Source organism: Symphalangus syndactylus, chromosome 14 (genome assembly GCF_028878055.3).
Source record: "Symphalangus syndactylus isolate Jambi chromosome 14, NHGRI_mSymSyn1-v2.1_pri, whole genome shotgun sequence".
Lineage (NCBI taxonomy): Eukaryota > Metazoa > Chordata > Mammalia > Primates > Hylobatidae > Symphalangus > Symphalangus syndactylus.
Window position 1 is genome coordinate 35,527,695 of NC_072436.2, and position 22,495 is coordinate 35,550,189.

Sequence of the window (22,495 nt, forward strand, 5' to 3'; positions counted from 1 at the left end):
TACATGCCTTTGTATTTAAAAAATTGTGTGCATGTTGAAAATACTTAATTTTTAGAAACCATTTATGCCCTTGGATAATTATAAATGCATGTAAAGAGCTGTGAAAGTGAAAAAATTAAAAAGTGAAAATTGTCCTCTCCACCTTTAGACGTTAGCTACCATCATTACTGGTGTGCCCTTCAGACTTTTGTTTATTCAAATGTATTTGCACATGTATTTGTGTCTATGAACATAAATAGTTTTAAGATTATACAATAAATACTGATCTCAAAGGTGTTTATTTCACTTAAACATGTAGGAATGTTTCTAATCCTTGCATATAGAGGTGTCTTTTCTAACAGCTACACTGTATTTTGTTGCATAGAGGTGCCATAACATAGTACTGGTTAACTGGTCTCATATTGATGTGAGCTCAAGTAATTTCATTTTTGTTTTTTTGTTTTGCTTTTATTTGGTTTTGTTTATTTTGTTTTTATTTTGCTATTTTAGATAATGCTGTGTTGAATGACATTGTCTTTATACACATTAAGATGCATTCCTAGAAATGGTATCTTTAGGTCATATGTACATTTTTAATTTCAAAAAACATTACCCAATTGCCCTCTAGAAATTTACCTTTTCACCTACAGTGTACGAGAGGGCCTGTTTGCCCACATCTTTACCAAACCTGGTGCTATAAGTTTTTTTTTTATTTTTGCTACATTGATATGTTAAAAATGGCATCACGTTGTTATAATTTGCATCTTATTCATTTTTCGTCACCACATCCGTTACTTAATATGTGGATTATCTGTTCATAACCTTCGTCCACTTTAAAATTAAGTTGTCTTGGGCCAGTCACGGTGGGTCACGCCTGTAATCCTAGCACTTTGGGAGGCTGAGGCAGGTGGATCACCTGAGGTTGGGAGTTTGAGACCAGCCTGACCAACATGGAGATACCCCACCTCTACTAAAAATACAAAATTAGCTGGGCATGGTGGCGCATGCCAGTAATCCCAGCTACTCGAGAGGCTGAGGCAGGAGAATCGCTTGAACCCGGGAGGCAGAGGTTATGGTGAGCCGAGATTGCGCCATTGCACTCCAGCCTTGGCAACAAGAGTGAAACTCCATCTCAAAAAAATAAAAAATAAATAAATAACTAAGTTGTCTTTATCATCTATTTTTAAGTTTTTAAAAATATATTATGGATATTAATCCTTATTTCATTGCTTCTCAAACTTAAGTTTGAGTACTGATATCTCTTCAAGGAAAGCATTCTTGATCCATAGTGCCGATTTGCTGTTTTTTATTTGATGTTACTTTGTGTGAAATAACTATTATGCTAGGAATTAATTCTAATTGTTAATAAACAAATTGACACCTTAAATACAAAGAAAATACAAAACCAATACAAATGGAATCAACACAAAATGCAAGGTCACCATTGTTGTTGGTTTGACACTGAACCTTTATTTGCACGGTGGATGTGGCACTGACTGCTGCCCTCCTCTTCCCCAGGGTTCAGTGTGCCTGCGCCACCACATGTTGTGTGGGGCACCAAGTCCTCCTTCCCATTTTTCTCCCATGGAATTAGGATGAACCTTTTTACATCTATTTCTCTCCGACGTATTTGCCTTCACTTGACAAAAGTGTATCACTAACCGTTGATGATTAAAGTTGTTCAATTTGTCACCAATGTCATCTACTCATGTATATTAAAAGTTTGTTTTGTGCCTACTGCGTGCCAGGGTTTCAGCCATGCTCTGAGGAATGAACAAGGCAAATGAACAAAAATGAACAAAGCAGACAAGATTCATGTTGACATTCTAGTAATTCTAAATAAGCAGACTGAACAATTTCACCTAGTGATAGTAACTATTAAAAAAAAAAGCCGAACGCATTGGCTCATGCCTGTAATCTTAGCACTTTGGGAGGCAAAGGGAGAGGGTCATTGAGCCCAGGAGATAGAGGCTGCAGTAAGCTGTGCTTATACCACTGCACTCCGGCCTGGGTGACAGAGCGAGATCCTGTTTCTAAAAAAAGAAAAGAGCACACGGACTGTGGTAGAGACTCAGAAGAGACTGCTTTAGATTGGGTGACTAGAAAGGTCTCTCTGAGGAGATGTTATCTGAACAAGTCTCAGCCAGCAGCCTGTATCAACTGCCAGACATCTGCAATTTAGGCAGAGCTCAGTGGGGACAGCTTGCCTCTACTCCACTGGGCACCAGCTGAGGCATTGATGCTGTCCCCACTGAGCTCTGCCTAAATTACAGAATTTTTAGCAAAATAAATGTTAATTTTTAGGTTACTAAGTTTGAGGCAGTATATTATATACTAACGCAACTTGCACGGTATAAATAATACATGAATAAAATAATTCATACAATATTAAAAAATAGTAAGGAAAAAAGTGAAAATGACCTGAAGTTTCACCATGCAGAGAGAAAGTAGCTTAATAGTCTAGTGACAAATTTCACATGTGTGGGCATCTGTAGTTTGACTTCTTTTTATAGAGTGGGTAAAGATGTATTTTTGTTATTGACTTCCCTCCCCTCGACTGCCTTCTCCTCTCCCTTTCCCTTCCCCTTCTTCTTCTTCCTATTCTCCTCTTCCCCCCTGCTTCTTTCCCCTCCTCTTCCTTCTTCTTTTCTTCCTCCTCTCTCTCTCCCCTTACCCCTCTTTCTCCTACTCTCTTTCTTTTCTATTCTTCTTCTTTTACATTTTTTCCTTATCTCCAAATTCCCCAATCTCTGAACCCCCATGCCATCTAACATTGACAAAATCCAGGACATGTCCTTTCTTACTTTTGTCCATGCTGAAACAATTTTATACAAATTTATTTGTAATTTTGTAATTTTACAAATGTGTGAAACTTACAATTTGTAATTGTGTTTATAATATTTTCATATTACAAATTCATATTTATATATATATATGGCATAGTATCTGATTGTATGAATATTCCATAATTTACTAAATCATTCTCCTCTTTTGAGACATTCAGGTTGTTTTGCCAGTATTTCAAATGGTACAGTAAAATTGTATTATCCTTTTGTACTGGTGCTTATATTCCTATGAGATAGGGCCCTGTGAGTGGTGTTGTGGAGTTGATGAAAAAATTACATATATGTATAATTATATTTAATTATATATTAATTTCCATATAATTATATTTAACATATAATTTTACTTAATTCACACATATTTTACCTGGAAACCAGTTTCTCAATCCAATTACACATGTTGCCTAAATTAAATTGCGTTTTCACCCTTAACCTAAGTTTTACTATAATCTCTTTCAACTTTTTGTTGCCTGATCTGCATAAGTGAAACTGCACCTTCACGCAGGATGCAGCTAGTGTTTTTATGTGTAATTTTTTTAACGTTTATTTTAGGTTCAGGGGTATATGTACAGATTTGTTACATAGGTAAACTGATGTCATGGGGGTTTGTTGTACAGATTATTTCATCTCTCAGGTACTAAGTGTAGTACACAATAGTTGCTATTTCTGTTCCTCTTCTTCTTCACACCCTCCTCCATCAAGTAGACTCCAGTGTCTGTTGTACCTCTCTTTTTGTTCATGTGTTGTCATCATTTGGCTTTCACTTACAAGTGAGAAAATGTGATACTTGGTTTTCTGTTGCTAAGGATGATGACCTCAAGCTCCATCCACGTTCCTGTGAGGAAGATGATCTTGTTTTTTATGACTGTGTAGTATTTCATGGTGTATATATACCACATTTTCTTTATCGAGTCTACCAATAATGGGCATTTAGATTGATTCCATGTCTTTGCTATTGCGAATAGTGCTGCAAGGAACATACACATGCATGTGTCTTTATGGTAGATCGATTTATAGTCCTTTGGGTATATACCCAGTAGTAGGATTGCTGGCTCGAATGGGAGTTCTGCTTTTAGCTATTTGGGGAATCACCACGCTGCTTTCCACAATAGTTGTTATTTTTTATTTTTTATTTTAATTTTTTATTATTTATTTTTCATATTACAAATAAATACAATACTCTCCATCTAGCTTTTTACACTTAGTGGTGGCATAGTATCTGATTGTGTAAATATTCCATAATTTACTCTTCTATTTTTTAATTTTTCAGTAATAGCCATTCTGACTGGTGTGAGATGGTATCTCATTGTGGTTTTGATTTGCATTTCTCTAATGACCAGTGATATTGAGCTTTTTTTCATATGCTTGTTCGCTATGTCTATGTCTTTTTTTGAAAAGTTCATGTCCTTTGCCCACTTTTTAATGGGCTTTTTTTTTTTTTTTTTTTGTAGATTTAAGTTTCTTGTAGATTCTGGATGTTAGACCTTCAAAGATGCATAGCTTACAAATATTTTCTTCCATTCTGTAGGTTGTTTTTTCACTCTGTTGATAGTTTCTTTAGCTATGTAGAAGTTCTTAAGTTTAATTAGATCCCATTTGTCAATTTTTGATTTTGTTGCAATTGCTTTTGGTATCTTTGTCATGAAATCTTTCCCAATTCCTATGTTCAGAATGGTATTGCCTCGGTTGTCTTCCAGGGATTTTAGAGTTTGGGGTTTTACATTTATGTCTTTAATCCATCTTGAGTTAATTTTTGTATATGGTGTAAAGAAAGGGTCCATTTTTCATCTTCTGCATATGGGTAGCCAGTTATCCCAGTACCATTTATTAAATAGGGAGTCCTTTCTCTATTGCTTGTTTTTATTGGCTTTGTCAAAGATTACATGGTTGTACGTGTGTGGCCTTATTTTTGGGCTCTCTATTCTGTTCTGTCGGTCTACATGTCTGTTTTTGTAACAGTACCATGTTGTTTTGGTTACTGTAGCCCTGTAGTATAGTTTGAAGTCAGGTAACATGATGCCTCCAGTGTTCTTCTTTATGCTTAGGATTGCCTTGGCTATTCAGCCTCCTTTTTGGTTCCATATGAATTTTAAGATAGTTTTTTCTAGTTCTGTGAAGAATGTCATTTGTGTTTGATAGGAATAGCCTTATATCTGTAAATTGCTTTGCAAAGTATGGCAATTTTAATGATACTGATTCTTCCTATCATGGAGAGCATGGAATGTTTTTTCATTTGTTTGTGTCATCTCTGATTTCTTTGAGCAGTGCTTTGTAATTTTCATTGTCGAGACCTTACACCTCCCTGGTTAAAATATTCCTAGGTATTTCATTCTTTTATATGGCAATTGTGAATTGGATTGGGTTTCTTATTTGGCTCTTGGCTTGACTGCTGTTGGTGTACAGGAATGCTAGTAATTTTGGTACATTAATTTTTGTATCTTGAAACTTTGCTGAAATTGTTTATCAGCTGAAGAAGCTTTTGAGCAGAGACTATGGGGTTTTCTAGATATAGAATCATGTCATCTGCAAACAGGGATAGTTTGACTTCCTCTCTTCCTATTTTGATGCCCGTTATTTATTTCTCTTGCCTGATTGCTCTGGACAGGACTTCCAATACTATGTTGAATAGGAGTGGTGAGAGAGGGCATCCTTATCTTGTGCTGGTTTTCAAGAGGAATGCTTCCAGCTTTTAACAATTTAGTGTGATGTTGGCTGTGAGTAATATATGGCTGTTATTTTGAGGTATGTTTCTTTGATACCTAGTTTATTGAGTGTTCAACATGAAGGAATATTGAATTCTATCGAAAGCTTTTTCTGGATCTAGTGAGATAATCATGGTTTTTTTGTCTTTAGTTCTGTTTCTGTGATGAATTACATTTATTGATTTGCATATGTTGAAACAAACTTGCATCTCAGGGATAAAGCCTAATTGATCATGATGGATTGGTTTTTTATGTGCTTCTGGATTCGATTTGTAATCATTTTGTTGAGGATTCTTGCATCAATGTTTGTCAAGGATATTGGCCTGAAGTTTTCTTATGTGTGTGTGTGTCTCTGCCAAGTTTTCACATCAGGATGATGCTGGCCTCATAAAATCAGTTGGGGAAGAGTCCCCCCTCCTCAATTTTTTTTAGAATAATTTCATTAGGAATGGTACCAGCTCTTCTTTGCACATTTGGTAGAATTTGGCTGTGAATCCATCTGGTCATTGCTGGGCTATTTATTACTGACTCGAGTTCAGAGTTCATTATTGGTCTGTTCAGGGAATCAGTTTCTTCCTAGTTCAATCTTGGGATGGTGTGTGTGTCCAGGAATTTATCCATCTCCTCTAGGTTTTCTAGTTTATGTGCATATGGTATTCATAGTAATCACTTATGGTTATTTGTATTTCTGTGGGGTAAGCAATAATATCCCCTTTGTCATTTCTGAATGTGTTTATTTGGATCTTCTCTCTTTCCTTCTTTATTAATCTAGCTATTAATGGCCTATCTGTCTTATTAACGTCTTCAAAAAAACCAGCTCCTGGATTTTTTAATCTTTTCATTTTTTTTATTTCTCAATATCCTTCAGTTCTGCTCTGATTTGGGTTCTTTCTTGTCTTCTGCTACTTTGGGGTTGGTTTGCTCACACTTTTCTAGTCCTTTTAGTTGTGATGTGAGGTTGTTAATTTGAGATCTTTCTAATTTTTTTATTTGGGCATTTAGTGCTATAAATTTCCCTCTGAACACTGCCTTAACTGTGTCCCAGAGATTCTAGTATGTTGTATCTTTTTTCTCATTAGTTTCAAATAACTTTTTAATTTCTGCCTTAATTTCATTATTCACCCAAAATTCTTTCAGGAGCAGGTTGTTTATTTTCCATGTAATTGCATAGTTTTGAGCAATTTTAGTAGTCTTGATTTCTATTTTTATTGCACTGTGGTCTAAGAGTGTGTTTGGTATAATTTCAGTTCTTTTGTGTTTGCTGAGGATTGTTTTATGTCTGATCATGTGGTTGACTTTAGAAGATGCAGCAATGAGAAGAATGTATATTCTGCTGTTTTGGGGTGGAGAGTTCTATAGAGGTCTATCATATCCATTTGGTTCAATGTTGAGTTCAGGTCCTTAATATCTGTGTTAATTTTCTGACTTGATGATCTGCCTAATACTATCAATGAAGTGTTGAAGTCTCCCACTATTGTTCTGTGGGAGCTAAGTCACTTTGTAGGTCTCTAAGAACTTGCTTTTGTGAATCTGGGTGTTCCTGTGTTGCATGCATATATATTTAGGATAGTTAGGTCTTCGTGAATTGAACCCTTCACCATTATGTAATGCCCTTTTTTGTCTTTTTTTTTTTAATTTTTGCTGGTTTAAAGTCTGTTTTGTCTGAAATTAGGATTGCAACCCCTGCTTTTTTCTGTTTTCCATTTGCTTGGTAGATTTTGCTCCATCCCTTTTTTTGAGTCCTTGGGTGTTATTGCATGTGAGATGGGTCTCTTTAAGACAGCATATCATTGGGTCTTGCTTTTTTAATCCAACTTGCCAAATAGGTTATTTAGCCCATTTACATTCAAGGTTAGTGTTGATATGTGTGGATTTAGCCCTGTCATTGTGTTGTTAGCTGTTTATTACACTGGCTTGTTTGCGTGGTTGCTTTAAAGTGTCACTGGTGTATATAATTAAGTGTGTTTTTGTATTGGCTGGTAATAGACTTTTCTTTTTGTATTTAGTGCCTTTCTTCAAGATCTGTTGTAAGGCAGATCTGGTGGTAATGAAATCCCTCAACATTTGCTTATTTGTTTTCCTTATTCATTTCAGTAGGTTTCAGAGAAGAGTTTTCCAAATGTGCATTAATCTTAACATCATTTTTATAGATCATTGTTTGGTCTCTGTGAAGTCACTCTGTGTAAACAGACATTTTTTCTTCTTGTTCTCAACTTGTGATCCTGTTCGCTATTCCTTTTTAGCACTATTATATAACTTAGCTCTCCTTCATCTCTGTAGCAACAACTAGCCTTTTCCCTTCTTCAGTGAGTTGCTCAAAAGGGATTTTTATCTAAAACCAAGCGCAGTTTAACTGAGAAGTTAACTGCTGTTCCCTTTACTTAATCTCAAGCCTTTTTTTCTTATCCCAGTATATGAGAGACTAGCTATTATGATAAACTCATAATGCTTAGTAACAAAAAGCCATTATAATGAATTCTTCACTTTATTATGTTAAAAGCTGGAGTTTTATTGCCGTAATTTTCAGTTGAATAGCTTAAGATAATGCCACCTATTTTTTTTAGATCTTCAATAAGTTATGGCTATGAGAAGTGATTGCTGATTTTGATTTTGGTGGGAGAATTGTGCACTTCTTCCCATAGTAGCAGTATTAGTAAATCATGGGGGTTTGTAATGGACAATTAGGGAGTATATGATTTCATACTTCTGAGCCTTTTCTGTTGTAATTTATTCTTGTAAGTATTCATTGATAATTTCAAGTATAAAATTAATGGAAGCTAGGTAGAAAAGTCTTACTCAAGCAATAGGCCAGGGACAGGCAATGGTGGTAGTTAACTATTAGGACTGCATCTTTGATAGGAAATTAGTCCAAGGAGATCAATTTCCAACAGGAGAAAGAGTCCAAAGGTAGTGAAAAATAAAACAAGTTTATACGAATGTTAATAAAGATTAACATGTCTCTCTATTTCCCAAAGCCAGTGCTAAAAGTCTACCAAGATCATAAGCAGCCAGAATACATACATGAACAGAACCGATTTGAGTTAATGACTGCCGGAATCATTAAACGTCCAGTAAGCATAGCAAAAAAAAGTTTTGCCACATCGTCTACTCAGTTTCTTGAGCATCAAGATGCTGTGAAAAAAATGCAGGTATAATATTAAAATACTTAATTGATTCTTTTAACTTAATTTTGTTTTGTATAGCATTGCTAACATGCTTTTAACTCATAAGAATAGAAACAAAGTCATTTTCTATAAGGTTGCATAATGAGTTTGGGAAATATAACATTTCTTCATTCTTCCTACTTAAGGAAAACTCTTACAGTGGAAGGAAATCATAAAGGAAACTTTCAGCATCTGTACAGTGCCTTCTGACCTTCTTTTGTGTGATAAAGAAGACATAATAGTATTTTGAATGTTATTATAACTTTTTTGAAATTTTCATCATTTTTACCAAAAATGGTAATCTTTGAAGACCCTGGTGACGGGCAATAAAATGGAGACGAAGCGAGCTAGAAAGACAATTTGTGTAGCTGGTAAGAGTTGTAGAGCAAGGAAGTTGCCTTGAAAGGCATAAAGAAATGGTAGCTTGGGGAAGAAATCACCAGAGCTTGCCTTTAAATGAATATCTCTAGATAATTAAAGAAAAAAAATAAGAGAAGAAAATATGAAAGGCATACCTACAGTAAAGATACCTGTAGAGCCAAGATTTCTCTGAGCTTTTGGTTGAGAGGATAACTTTGACAGTCACACATTGAGTGCTGGTTTGAGTCCAAGCATTGGATTAGAACTGCTAGACGTGCACAGTTGAGGACAAGGTCTGTCCTCAAGGATTTCAGAGTCTAGAGGTAGGTAGGTGGACAAGTGAACACTCAGCACACTGGGGTATAAGAGCTCTCCTTGGTTGTTTAAGGTACAAAATAATGAAAAACTAAATAAAAGGGACTCTTACACCTGGCCATCGGGGGGCCAGTCAGTGAATAAAAAGCCACCTTTGGGAGTTGCACTAAGCTGAGGAGAATGAGTGTAAAGTTAATGAGATAGATAAGATGAGAGAGGTGGGAGCTTTAGGAGAAGCTAGATGGGCAGGAGCTTACTTTGGGTTTGGGTGAGATCATCCTGAAAGAATGAAATCATATGATGAACTAGATGGAATTATAAAGCCTCAGTTGCTATGGTATCTGTGAAGTGGAGCCAGAGGGAGCTCTTTCTCCAGAAAAGATCTGAGCCAGGAAAGATTTAATTGCCTGTAAATTAATTCATTTGGCATAAAGAGGGCTTCAAAAATTTGAATTTAAAGAAAAGGAGAGAACGTGTGTAGACATCTGGGATAAAAGTGGGGCTGAAAAGGAATGTTAAGTTGTGAGCTATGCTTCCTGGTTGTAGCTGTCACTCAGTGAAGAACTCAGCAAAGAGTTAGGAATTAAAGAGAAATATGGAAAATGGGATGTTTTACATAAAATAAGAAAGGTATTTATTCTGAGAAAAAGGTAATTTTTTTCAGATATTGGTTTATCTGAATGAGTTTCAAATAGAAATGCAGCAAGGAGGATTTCCTGGGAGATAAAGGAAGGCAGGCAGGAAGGAAAGTTGGAGACCTCTGTTAATCAAGGAAGAAATTGACTTATCAAATTGTACGGGGCATCATCAGAGGGGAGTACTACATTGTACAGTTTATGAATAAATGCTTTCTTTATTTCCCACCCCCAAATCTGAACCTATGTTACTGCTAAAAAACATAGCAGAACACAGTGATTAACCTCCTCCATGGGAGGAAAATGTGAATCACATTTTCCCACTGAGTTACATAATGAGAAATTAGGGCTCAGAGGAAAATATGTAACCCTGTTATGGAAGAAGTCTTCCACTTAGAATGCAGTAAGACTTTTTAAAGACTAGAACAAATAAAATAAATGCATTTTCTGTTAAAACAGTAACACTTTAGTCTCATAAAAATACTAAAGTGGGGCCGGGCGCGGTGGCTCACGCTTGTAATCCCAGCACTTTGGGAGGCTGAGGCGGGTGGATCACGAGGTCAGGAGATCGAGACCACAGTGAAACCCCGTCTCTACTAAAAATACAAAAAAAAATTAGCCGGGCGTGGTGGCGGGCGCCTGTAGTCCCAGCTACTCGGAGAGGCTGAGGCAGGAGAATGGCGTGAACCCGGGAGGCGGAGCTTGCAGTGAGCCGAGATCGCGCCACTGCACTCCAGCCTGGGTGATAGAGCAAGACTCCGTCTCAAAAAAAAAAAAAAAAAAAATACTAAAGTGGACTAGCCCTCACTGCAACATTGAGATGGTGATGTGTGTTTTCTCTGGTTCAGGTTTGGCCTATTCATTCTCAGAAGAGAACAGTGTTATTGCTGCCATCCCTGGCCAAGAAGTCAAAGACACACATTTTACCTTTTACGTTCAAAGATGTGTTTCCTTCAGCTCTGAACTTGCTAGGCGTTGTCAAACTGCTATTGAACAGAGTATATTTAATCAGAGTTGGGGTATAATGTTCCCTGTGAGTACAAATTTTCTGGAGAAGTTGTTCCACAGAGCTTGTAGTAAGAAATCCCTGCAGAAATGGCAGCCTCTGCCAGCTATGTTAATAGGCAATAAAATCCTCATGCATATATTTACAGTAGTTATTCAACAAAGCAGGTCTACTATGGTGACTCTTATCTTAGAGCCAGTTACTCCTATACTGTCAGAGAGGCAAGGTGATTACCTTTGGAGTTAGTGTCAAATTTCTTCAAACACAGTGATTAACCTCCTCCATGGGAGGAACAGATATGGGTGATGCCACCCAAGTTTTTTGGGGTTGTGAGTGGCACTGAGAGCACAGACAGTGAAGCCCAGAGAGTAGAGCAAAGCTGGTGTGTGTGGGCATGGCAGGGTGGGACTCAGCCTTGCTGCTCCAAGTGTAGTCCATGGTCAGCAGGATCCAAACCCCTGAAAGCAGGTTAGAAAGGCAGAATCTCAGGTTCCACCCTAGCTGTACTGAATCAAAATTTGCATTTTAATAAGAACCCCGGGTAATTCATTGCACATTTAAAGTTTGAGAAGCACTGGTCTAAAGAACAGCCAATATTAGTTGATAAAATCAGTGCTTCTCTAAGGCTACCGCATAGTGATTCCCAACACTCAATATAACCGCCCCTCATATTCACAAAGAAGTAAAGTTATTATGAGTTACAATAACAGCTGTCCAAGACTTGACTCACTGAAGAGCTTCAAGGTGGTCAGAACAGAGGGGGAGGTTGGGAGGAGAGGCCCCAGAAAAGATAGATGGAGAGCAACTAAGCAAGGAGGGAAGAGGGCTCCCATGGACATCAAAGACCTGGTAATATTTTGATGTAATAAACATTGAGTTAAAGGAGAGGAGAAGGCAGTGGATGCTGAAACTGGTACTGCTTTGTGGAAAAAGGATGCGTATCTGGATAGGGAGTACTGAGAGGGAATATGATTGCCTAACAATAGTTTGAAAATTTTCAGTGCCAAAATGCTTGCCTTTGAGCCCTAGACATATCATGCAATATGGCAATTAGTCCTTGACGGTAATATTTTGTTGCTCTTGTGTGTGTGTGTATGCAAAGACTCATTTTTTTTTTCAAAAATTGGCTTTGTTTAGATTCATCAGCCCTATGTTGAGGTGTTCTCTCCCTTTCCTCCTAAACTGCCACTTCCTGGTATTGGGAAAAGAGGTCTCTTCGGGACTACATCTTCAGCTTACCCTAAGTACACTTTCAACGACCGAGAAGACGTTGTTGAAGCCAACATTCGTGATCCCTTGCAAATCATTAAAATAATACGTGAAAATGAACATCTTGGATTTCTTTATATGATCCCTGCAGTGCCAAGATCATCCATTGAATATGATGCATATAATCTAAAGTGAGTTCTTTTTTATGATTCAATTTCTTTAACATAAAAATTACAAATAAGATTGCACATATTATTCATAATTGATTGGATATTAATGATAATATAATCAAATATAATTTTGGTTATTCAATGATAAATGAATCCTAATCACAACAATTTTATATTTTTTCATTTATCTTCCCTTTATTTAGAAACATTAACTATCTTATCTGCACTATTGAGCTTCTCATATATTTATGTAATTTTATGCCATATATTTTTAATCAGTATTACAAATGTATTTTTGATACTTTATGATTATTGAGAAAAGAGGATGGCAATATATAAAAAGTAGATGATGCACGATTTGTTTTTCATGTTATTTCACCTTTGCTTTATAGAGTAGAAATAAGGATTTTTTAATAAAGTAAGCTTGATAACTTAGGGTATTCATATAAATGAATAATATACACACACTTACTTTCTGTGTGTTGTTGCCACACATTTGTTGTTGATATAGTTGGAAGTCACATAATTGTGAGTCTGCAAGTTGCTTTCAAGTTCAGCCCAACAGATAATAGTAGGACTTAAAGATGATACTGGCTTTCCTCTGTTATTTAGTTGGACTGACAGCAGTTCTTGAGACAGTCTTTTCTTGATGGTGGTAATAGTTTAGCTTCACCACCAAATTCATTGAGCTACCTTCCCCATTCACGGCTCTCTTATTCTCCCTTATTCAGCACCATAGTTTCAATTGAGAAGGTGACACTGAGGGCAGCTCTCCTGCTGCAGAAAATGGGTAGAGAAGAAAAGCTTTTTAATCAAAATTCAAAATGACAGATTTGTTGTAAATCTTAAAGAGCTTAACAGCAGTGAACAATAACTTGTAGGAAGAACAGAAATGCTTATGAAAATGCAGTCGTTCAGCAAAATTTGTTGAGCATGATCTCTGTAGCAGGAACTGTTTTACGTGCTTGAGACACATTAGTAAACCATCCATATCAAAATTGTTGCCCTCATGGAACTGACATTATAGCAGAGGATGGCAATACTAAACCATACATGAGTAAATTATGTAGAATACTAAAATGTGGTAAGTATTGGAGGAAAAAAATAGAGGCAAAGAGGATTGGGAGTGCTGGGGAAGAGGTTGTCAATTAACTGGGGTGGTCAGGGTGGGCCTCATTGAGAAGTTGTCATTTGAACAAGGACTTGAAAGAGAATAAATGAATTATGTGGTGGTGCAGTTATGAGCATTCCAGGCAGCAGGAAAATGAATACAAACATCCTGAACTGGGAGCAGACCTGGCATGCTCAAAGGGCAAAGAGGAGGCTGGTGTGACTACAGTAGAGTGAACAAGAGATAAAGGATATATCGCACAAGACCTGGTTGGCTACAACAATGGAGAACCATGGAAGGATTTTGGGCAGAAAAGTGTCATGGTCTGATTTACATTTTTTAAGGAACCATTCTCACTGCTGTGTGAAGAATAGGCTTTGAGGCAACAAGGGTTGAAACAGGAAGACAAATTGAAGGCCGTAGTTACTCAGGGGAGAAAGGGACTGGGGATGATGATGAAGTGGTAAGAAATAGATCTGCTTCTGAAAACAATTAGAAGGTGAAGCCAATGGGATGTCTTTACAGACATTATGTAGGGTAGACAACCAGAAAGGAGTATAGGATGAGTTTAATGATCCAGTTGTCTGAGCAAGAGGGGTAGAGTTGCTGTTGACTGTGAACCCTGAAAATCTGAGACAGTTCTCAGTTAATTTAGAAAGCTTATTTTGCCAAGATTGTGGATGCACGCCCATGACACAGCCTCAGGAGGTCCTGATGACACGTGCCCAAGGTAGTACGGGCACAGCTTGGCTTTATACATTTTAGGGAGACACGAGACATCAATTAATATGTGTAAGATGTACATGGGTTCAGTCTGGAAAGGTGGGACAACTCAAGGCCAAGACGGAAAAACTCAAAGCAAGGAGGGAGCTTCCAGGTCATAGGTAGATGAGAGACATTCCTTTGAGTTTCTGATTAGCCTTTCCAAATGAGGCAATGAGATGTGCATTTATCCCAGTGAGCACAGGGGTCACTTTGAATAGAATGGGAGGCAGGTTTGCCATTAGCAGTTCCCAGCTTGACTTTTACCTTTAGTTTAGTGATTTGGGGGCCCCAAGATTTATTTTCCTTTTACAACTGAGGCATAGAAGACTGAATGGAGCAGAATCATCAGGGAAAAATACATGTTTGGGTTCGGATACATTAATTTTGGGATGTCAAAAGGAGAAGAGAAGGTAGACGAAGGAGAATTGGGGTAAAAAAAGAGGATTTTTCCAATATGAGAGAATTCATTTTTTAAGATGGAAGAATTAACATATAATGTAATTTAAAGCCCTTCAATTAAAAAAAAAAACCCCTTAACAGTATTGTCATTCCTACCACTACTTTACTCCCTCGTATAGTTCTTTTTAAGTTTTTGGTGAAGAACTTGTAGATCTTAAGTGGAAACTGATGGAAAGTGGGTTAAGTGGGTTATTTGGTGATTTTAAAACATAATTCTTGATTAATATGTGAAAATGTTTTCATAGTTTTCTCTTCAGGAAAAAAAATAATCACCTAATAACCCAGATATCAAAGAGTGCTATTTGTGATGTTCATTTTGCACTGTGAGAAGAGCCAAATTTTGCCCCATGTAGAACTGATTCTCATCTATTTACCAGCACAATATAAAGTATTGAAGCGGAGACTGAAAACTGCTTTTGTTCAGTTCTGGAGATTTATTTCTAGACTAATGAGCACTTCTACTAGGGAAATTGAGTTGATGTTTTATACTTTTTTGGACTCGCAGAAGTGACCTTAATAGTAATATGTAAGTTCTCATTTAAAAAGATATTTTGGAATCATGGTTTGTTATCATTATTGCAGTTTAGGGTTTGATGTTAAATTTTCCTCCCTAACTTGAATTCCAAATATCATAAACCTTGTGAGTAAAGACAATTATTTGGATGCTATGGAGTTGGCAGCAGCTAAACTGGAAGTTAAACATAGTATATACTGTGTCAACAAGATGAAGTCATGTTATACCAAACTCCTTTTAAAAGTAATGTGATAAAATAACTGTAAGGCTGTGAGTTTGCTGTTGAAGAATGTCTTTACTACCCAACAAATGTGGTGAAGCTGTGGAAGCATTTTTTATAATCTTTCAATCTAGAGCAATAATCTTTCTCTCTGATAAGCCTATTGAATTTTTCCAGAAAAAATATGTGAGCAAAATGCAAAATAATGCTTCTCAGTATGGAACTGAATAGAGGTGAAATTGAGATCTAAACTATGGAAATCATTTAAAGTTGCACTTCTTATGGCAAAAAACTTTTTAAAATGATAGGTCATGCTATTGCTGAAGCACCTATGGCAAGGTATGCTTAGAGAGAAAATAGAATAAGTTATAAGTTATTTGCAAAATTCCCTTATTAACTAACTCTATGCACATCATTATAAAGTGTTCTGACAGGTATTTTGCTTTAATCACAAATGTGCAATGCAGATATCAGTGTTTGCCATAAATACAGTACACGTATGAGAAAAATATGCTTGACAATTTTTTTTCCAATTATCACTAAAAACTTGTGCTATAGAAGAGTTTTTTCATTTAGTTGTGAGCAGGGATTTAGACTGCAAAAGGCATGTAGGAATCAGTAGTGTCTGAGCAGTTAGCTGTGTGTGCAGCAAGAAAGGCTTTGCCCTGCTCAGAGACAACATTCACATACAACAGTAAACCTCTCATTTTTGACTTAGCATTGACAGAGAGTGAAAATTGTGGATCTCATCAAATCGAGGATACTAACTATGCACTTTTCCATGGTCATACAGTGAAATAGCAAGTAAAAGATTTTATTTTGATCATGAAATATGCAGGAAATGAAGAGTAAGATTTAAAACATTTTGTGAAACTAATATTACTAATAAAGACCATTTCTATGATTTTAGGGGGCTTGCTCAAGGGTCATGTCTTAGAGATACGTTCAATATTTTGAGTAGACAGCGTATCACTTTGGTGCCAAAATATTTTGAAGATAAGAATACAATATTGGAATTTTAGGCTGACTGAATTCTAGTGTATATGGCAAATGTACCTTAGGACAGATTTGGCTCTTTCCAGCATCTTATGATTTTACTAGTTGGAGGAAAATAATTGATCATGTATTAGTGGGCATATCTATCCAAAAATCATATTTAAACTCAAAAACCTGAGGAGATACTTTTCAATCCAAATTTAACCAAAGAGCTGATAAGAATTTGTTTACTTCCATTTTCTAAATTGAAACACTCAGCCTTGCAGCTTTATAGCATAATGTACTTATTGGCTTACCATCTAATTCAGTGCTAAAAGCAGACTCCAGTGAAATGATCAAGAAATTCTGGATCCATAGATTGTCTAGAGGTCCAGAACTATGTGACAGAAGTTCTAGTTACATGGTCTCATTTCCAAAGAACTAAGGTTGTTATTTAAGATCTTTTAAATTTTTTAAAAAATTATAACGGGGAAAAGGAGCTAGCTGTGTGTGAACCCTCATCTGTGGCTCACACTACCCATCATTCGGATGGCTAAAGAGAACTTTGTTACTAATTTTTTTTAAATTATGGCTATTATTTTAAAATTTGTGATGAGACCTTCACAAAATTTACATAAAACTGATGGTCTGAGTGAGTATCAAATGCCCAGTCAGTGGTTCCAGATGCTAAATGTTTAACACAGCTATAAAGCAAAGCTTCGCAAGGAGTGTACTGCAGCCAAGCAAGTGACTCCCAGTGTGCCCTAGTTGTTTATGGTGGAAAAAACTTATTTAAAAAAAAAAACACACAATCACTCAGAAATTTACCACGGGTGAAATTGTATTTTTCTAATATTTGTATGGTTTACCTTGTCAAACTTCCTGAATTCAGAAAATATTTCTGTGGGTAAGACTAGTGTATTCCCCTCTGCCAGAGAGCAGCTCTATAGTGGGAATACAACACAGCCTCTGCCACCTTCCTGTTGAACCATCCCACTGAGTTTGATTGTTACTGTAAACAGTTCCTTTTGGTTTCTAAGACAAACTCAGTTTATCAGCAAAACTCTTTGTTTTGTGTATATGAGAAACACAAAGAAATCCTTGTTCTTTTTTTTTAATTTCATTTGCTCTTTTTTTGTGTGTTTTCCTTTTGACACAATATTAGGTGTTCCTAAAAAAATAAGCAACAAGATGTTTCTGATTATTTTTTCTATCCCTTCTTTCCTCCTTTCTTCTTGTTTGGTTTTTGATGTTACCAACTGGGAAAAATCTGAATTTTAATTGAATTTCATAATGAATTGTTTTTAAAACTTAAAAAATAATTTTTCAAAGCTTAATTTTCAAATTCAACTTGGGAAATGTAATGTTTAAAATGCTTCTCATGATTTTTTAGACACTGTTGTGGGTTTGAACCTAAAGAAAGATTATTAAGTCAAATAGAATAACATATTAGATTTAACATTAGAAATAACATTTCTTTATTAGAAAACATATCCTAATAAAATTATCTTGGTAAAGAGCTTTTGTAATTTTCAAAGATCTTTTTGATCCTATATGAGTGTAAGTAATGTTTATTTTTTAAAAATTTTTTTAATTTTACTTCTTAAATTAATGAAACCTATATACCAATACTTTATATTTTCTTACCACATCCTTGAGTTTTTAAAAAATTTTAAATCATTTGCTGATATTAAGGTCTACAATTCTCTTAAATACTTTATGGTAATATGTATTTAATTTTGACAGATATTTATCTTTTTGCTCATTTATAAGGAAAATTTTCTGTTAAAGCTAGAAAACTATCAGATCTATATGGCAAACACAGAAGTCAAAAGAGATGAGAAATTAGGCAGCATAATTAGGATTATCTCAAACTTAGATTTGTAAACTACAGTAATAGACCTGTCCTTTTGCCTAAATATCTTATTTGTATAAAAATGTTATCAAATTAATCAGTGGTGTCAAACAAGTTATTTCAACACCTTATCAGAGATATCCTCCCCACCCAGAAAAGAGTTTGAGCTTTTAAAAGCATTACAAGAACAAAATATGAAACAAATTTCTGTTTTTAGATTAGTATCAGATAAAGAAGCTCAAGAAGCTAGGAGTGCAAGAACACATAATATCTAACATCAGAATGAATCACTATTGTAGAATTGCGATTTTACCAGCTTGTGTGGAAGTTTTTTATACTACTTGGAACCAGAAAAGCGAAAAAAAATCAATAACATCATTAGTAGACCAACATATTAGATGATATAGATGATCATAATCCAAGACATTATTAAAGTTTTATTGCAATATTTAATTGCATATTGATGAATCTATAGACATTAGTAACTGCTAGACAACAGCACTATTTAGAGTCTCTGAGGTGAAATGTCAGGAAGAACTTTGTTTAGGAAGAAGAAAAAAACTCTCTGGGGATTAAATATTCAAGGCAAATGAGGTATAATGAAAATACTTCTTAAAAATGTTTGTTACAACCAAGGTTTACTCTGATAACACTGGTATTCAAGTAATATGTTATTTGCAGAGGGACTTCCATATGTAAATGGTTTCCTAAAATTATGAATTACAAATTTAAAAATATTGTCAAAATGATGCCCATGATAAAATCCAAGCTATCAATCACATAACCATTTGTTTTTAGCTTTCTACAAAAACTGAGAACAGAATACTATTTTTTATTGCTTCATAGTTAAGTGCATTGGCAATCCAAAGGATGAGTTTTATCAAGAATTGGGAAGTATTTTGCAAATGATCCAACTTTGCAGATTTAGTAAAGGTTAGTTCTTAGTTACACACCTGGGTTACTTAATTGACATTTGACCACCTGAATAGCTTAACTGAAAAATTACGGCAGCTGCCAGGAAATATATTAACACTTACTGACAAAGATTAGGAATCGACAGCAAAAATTCAACTTGGGAAACGTAATGTTTAAAATGGTTCTCATGATGTTTTAGACACTGCTGTGGATTTGAACCTAAAGAAAGATTATTAAGTCAAATAGAATAACTTCTGTCTGTGTTTGAGAGAAATCTTCACCATTGTTTCTAAAATCATTACAAGAAATGTCAACACTGCATCAAAGAAAGACAAGTAACAACTGTTAAGAGTTAAAGAATGGTGGTACCTTTGGTGAATAATTTCAAGAGAACAAGGTATCCAAATTTTGACTAGTGGAAAAGGGAGTTTTTATCTGTCAGAGACAAAACAATAAATAAATAATCTTCTGCCATTTGCTGCCTGCTACTTTTACAAAATTTCTTAGGAGTAGTGACTACCAAGAACTTAGATCATTCATCATGTCTTGATTAGACATGATGTAGCTACTTCAAAAAAGTTATGGTCACAGCTGTGGTTGCTTATGAGCTAGACATAATTGGAAGTTTTATCAAATTAAATGTTATATCCCTAATTTGGGATAATTATGTCCCAAATTAAAAATTATATAATCCCATATATTATGTGCATTGTGTTTTGTCATATTATATAAAGAAATTGTAATTAATGTCTTCACCAAGCCCCTGCAGTTTATATCACTGGGCCTTATAAAATGTTATCATTGCATGGGTCTTATAACATTCAAAGTTTGAGAAGCCTTGTGCTAGAGGATTGTAGAATGATTTTCTCCTGCATAAGAATCTGACCTTTGGCTAATCCTGCAGTTCTATACCCTCGATAACCTAAAAAGAGTTAAATGTTGATTGTTTATAGGAAACATTGCTTATGATAAAAATGACATCAATTAGTAAATTATAGCTGCATTAGCAGGAACTAAGAAAGAATTATAAATACCTTATGGGGAGTCATAGCTTTTGACTTCCTATAGTTCAGATTCTTTTTTTCTGAGCAAGTGCCCTGTAGGAACGCTGAAATCTATGCTTATGGGGTTATTGCAAGAGATGTTGGCTCCTGTGAGTAATAAGGCTTTTTGGCCACAGTGGCTTTCATATGCACTCAATGTGGATCTCATCTTTTTGCATCTGAGTTGACACCTAGGGAGAAGATAGCTCCCAGGTGGCTATTAGACTGCTGCAAGGACTCCAATGGGAAAGGAACGTCTGATGCTGCCCTGAAGGCAATAAGTGGTTCCAGGTTTTTCTGAGTAGATGGATGCCAAATAGAAGTATATGAAAGTCTTGCGAGTTTTAACATTTAGTTGGATCTAAGAAGACCCCTGGTGAGGCAATTTTTAAGTATTCCTTTTTCAGGTTGGTATAAAAGACCCACTGTTGATATTAGAAAATTCTCTCCCTAGTAGATGATAGGTGTTTTTCATATCTATGTAACCCTTCACCTCACCATTATTTCAATTTTATAAATTCACATTTTGCTATTTTTTGTTTTGGCCATTGAAATATAAACCTGCTCACACTAGTAAGGAATTGTGGGTGCTTTTATAAGGCATAGTGGGGTACTAAGTCTTTGCAATGTTAATGGGTGAGTACTGCAACATGATAGTATTAACACCAACTATAGTGTATGCCAAATCTTGTTCTAAATGTTTTATATGTATTAGCTCATTTAATCTCCACAGCAACTCTTTAAGGTAGGTAGGATTGATATACCCATTTTACAAATGATGAAAGTCACAGAATTAAGTTCATATAGCTAGTGAGTCATGGAGCTGAGATTCAGATTATTTGGATTTTAGAACCCAAGTCCTCATGCACGCCACTTAATATACTCATCCTCATAATGACAACTACTCCTGCATTTGTGTCACACACACTGTGTTAGGCATTGTGCCAAGTGCTTTCTGTATATTAGTCTTCTTTCTTCCTCATAAACATCCTATTAGAATGGCATTATATGTAATGGAAAGATAAGAAAATTGAGGTATAGATTAAAGACTTTTCTATTTGATATTGTTTTGTGATTTGCAGTAGGAAATTCAGAATAATGTCTGATGCTCCCATCTTTCAATTCTATGATTTCATTCTCTGTGCAATGTCAAGTTTAAAGCTATTAAAATCTAACAGATAGTTCAGATTGTATGGCAGAGCCTTCCCCAAAATCTGAGCATCTTTTGGGTCCACAGAATGCCATGAAACAGGACACCATGTCTCCTATACCTCAGTGTTTCCCAATGTGTCTTTCCAAGAACATTAGACCTAAATCATTCTAATTGATAGATGGTTAACAGATGTGTTCTGTGATCATGTAAATTTGAGAAACTTTGTTAAGTCAGTAGTTAGGATTAGGATTCCAATTAGAATCTTGGAACACAAGTACATGACTTGGGATATTAGAACTATATCAACTTCTACTCTAAGCTTAAGACATGTTCCTTCTAAACAACTAATTTTGGTCTCTGGTTGTTTCTAAACTTGTTAAAAGTACTTTTAAGGCAGCTTTTAAAATTTCACCCTAAAGCTATTTTATCCTTTAAATTATATTACTATTTAGTGGCCAAGAACAGAAAACACAGATGCCAGCTTGAAACCTTCTGAAGTAGAGGCATTCTAGTTTATGTGTGAAGTTAGAATTATTTTTTAAAAACTTTAGAATGAGGTATATATGTATTATGCAATAAGGAACAGATCATTTTGAAGCCATATTATCAAAAAAACCTCACCAGGTTGTCTAACACAATGGCAGTTTTCTTAGGCTAATCCACGAAGAAATTTAAATCTATTAAGTCAAATTTGAGTCAGCAAGTGGAAACACTATGGGCCCTTTGGATTTTCATTTGGAATAATCAAAAACCCTCCTTCTGGTTAATCAAACCAGAAATAAAACAAGAATTTCTCTTCCCTGGTTTACATTAGATCTATTTTTTCCCAATACAGTTAGATCTAGACTCCAGATTGTCTCCCTACCGTTCCTTCAAACACATGCACACACAAACATACATGCACACACATCCTGGCACTGCTCTGGAGCTATGGTGATTTAGTGGACGATGGTTTCATTCCATACAAAAATCTGAAGAACCTAGAGCAGTGGCTGTTAGCCTTAGCTGCTCATTAGAATCACGCAGGCTCTACTTCCAGTTACTTATGATTTATCTCATCAGTCTGTGGTGGAGCCTGAGCAACAGCTTTTCTTTAAAACTT

The 22,495-nt window shown here is 35.6% G+C and overlaps 1 protein-coding gene across 8 annotated transcripts in view; it reads left to right on the forward strand.

Annotated features, from left to right (window-relative positions):
- The window catches only part of DNAH6 (dynein axonemal heavy chain 6), a 350,848-nt gene that overhangs the window by 53,272 nt on the left and 275,081 nt on the right, over positions 1–22,495 (forward strand). For all 8 annotated transcript variants that reach the window (XM_055243630.2, XM_055243633.2, XM_063617552.1 and 5 more), the window contains 2 exons: positions 8,500–8,673; positions 12,142–12,404. In XM_055243630.2, the coding sequence (XP_055099605.1) occupies positions 8,500–8,673; positions 12,142–12,404 (437 nt within the window). The remainder of the gene's footprint in view (positions 1–8,499; positions 8,674–12,141; positions 12,405–22,495) is intronic.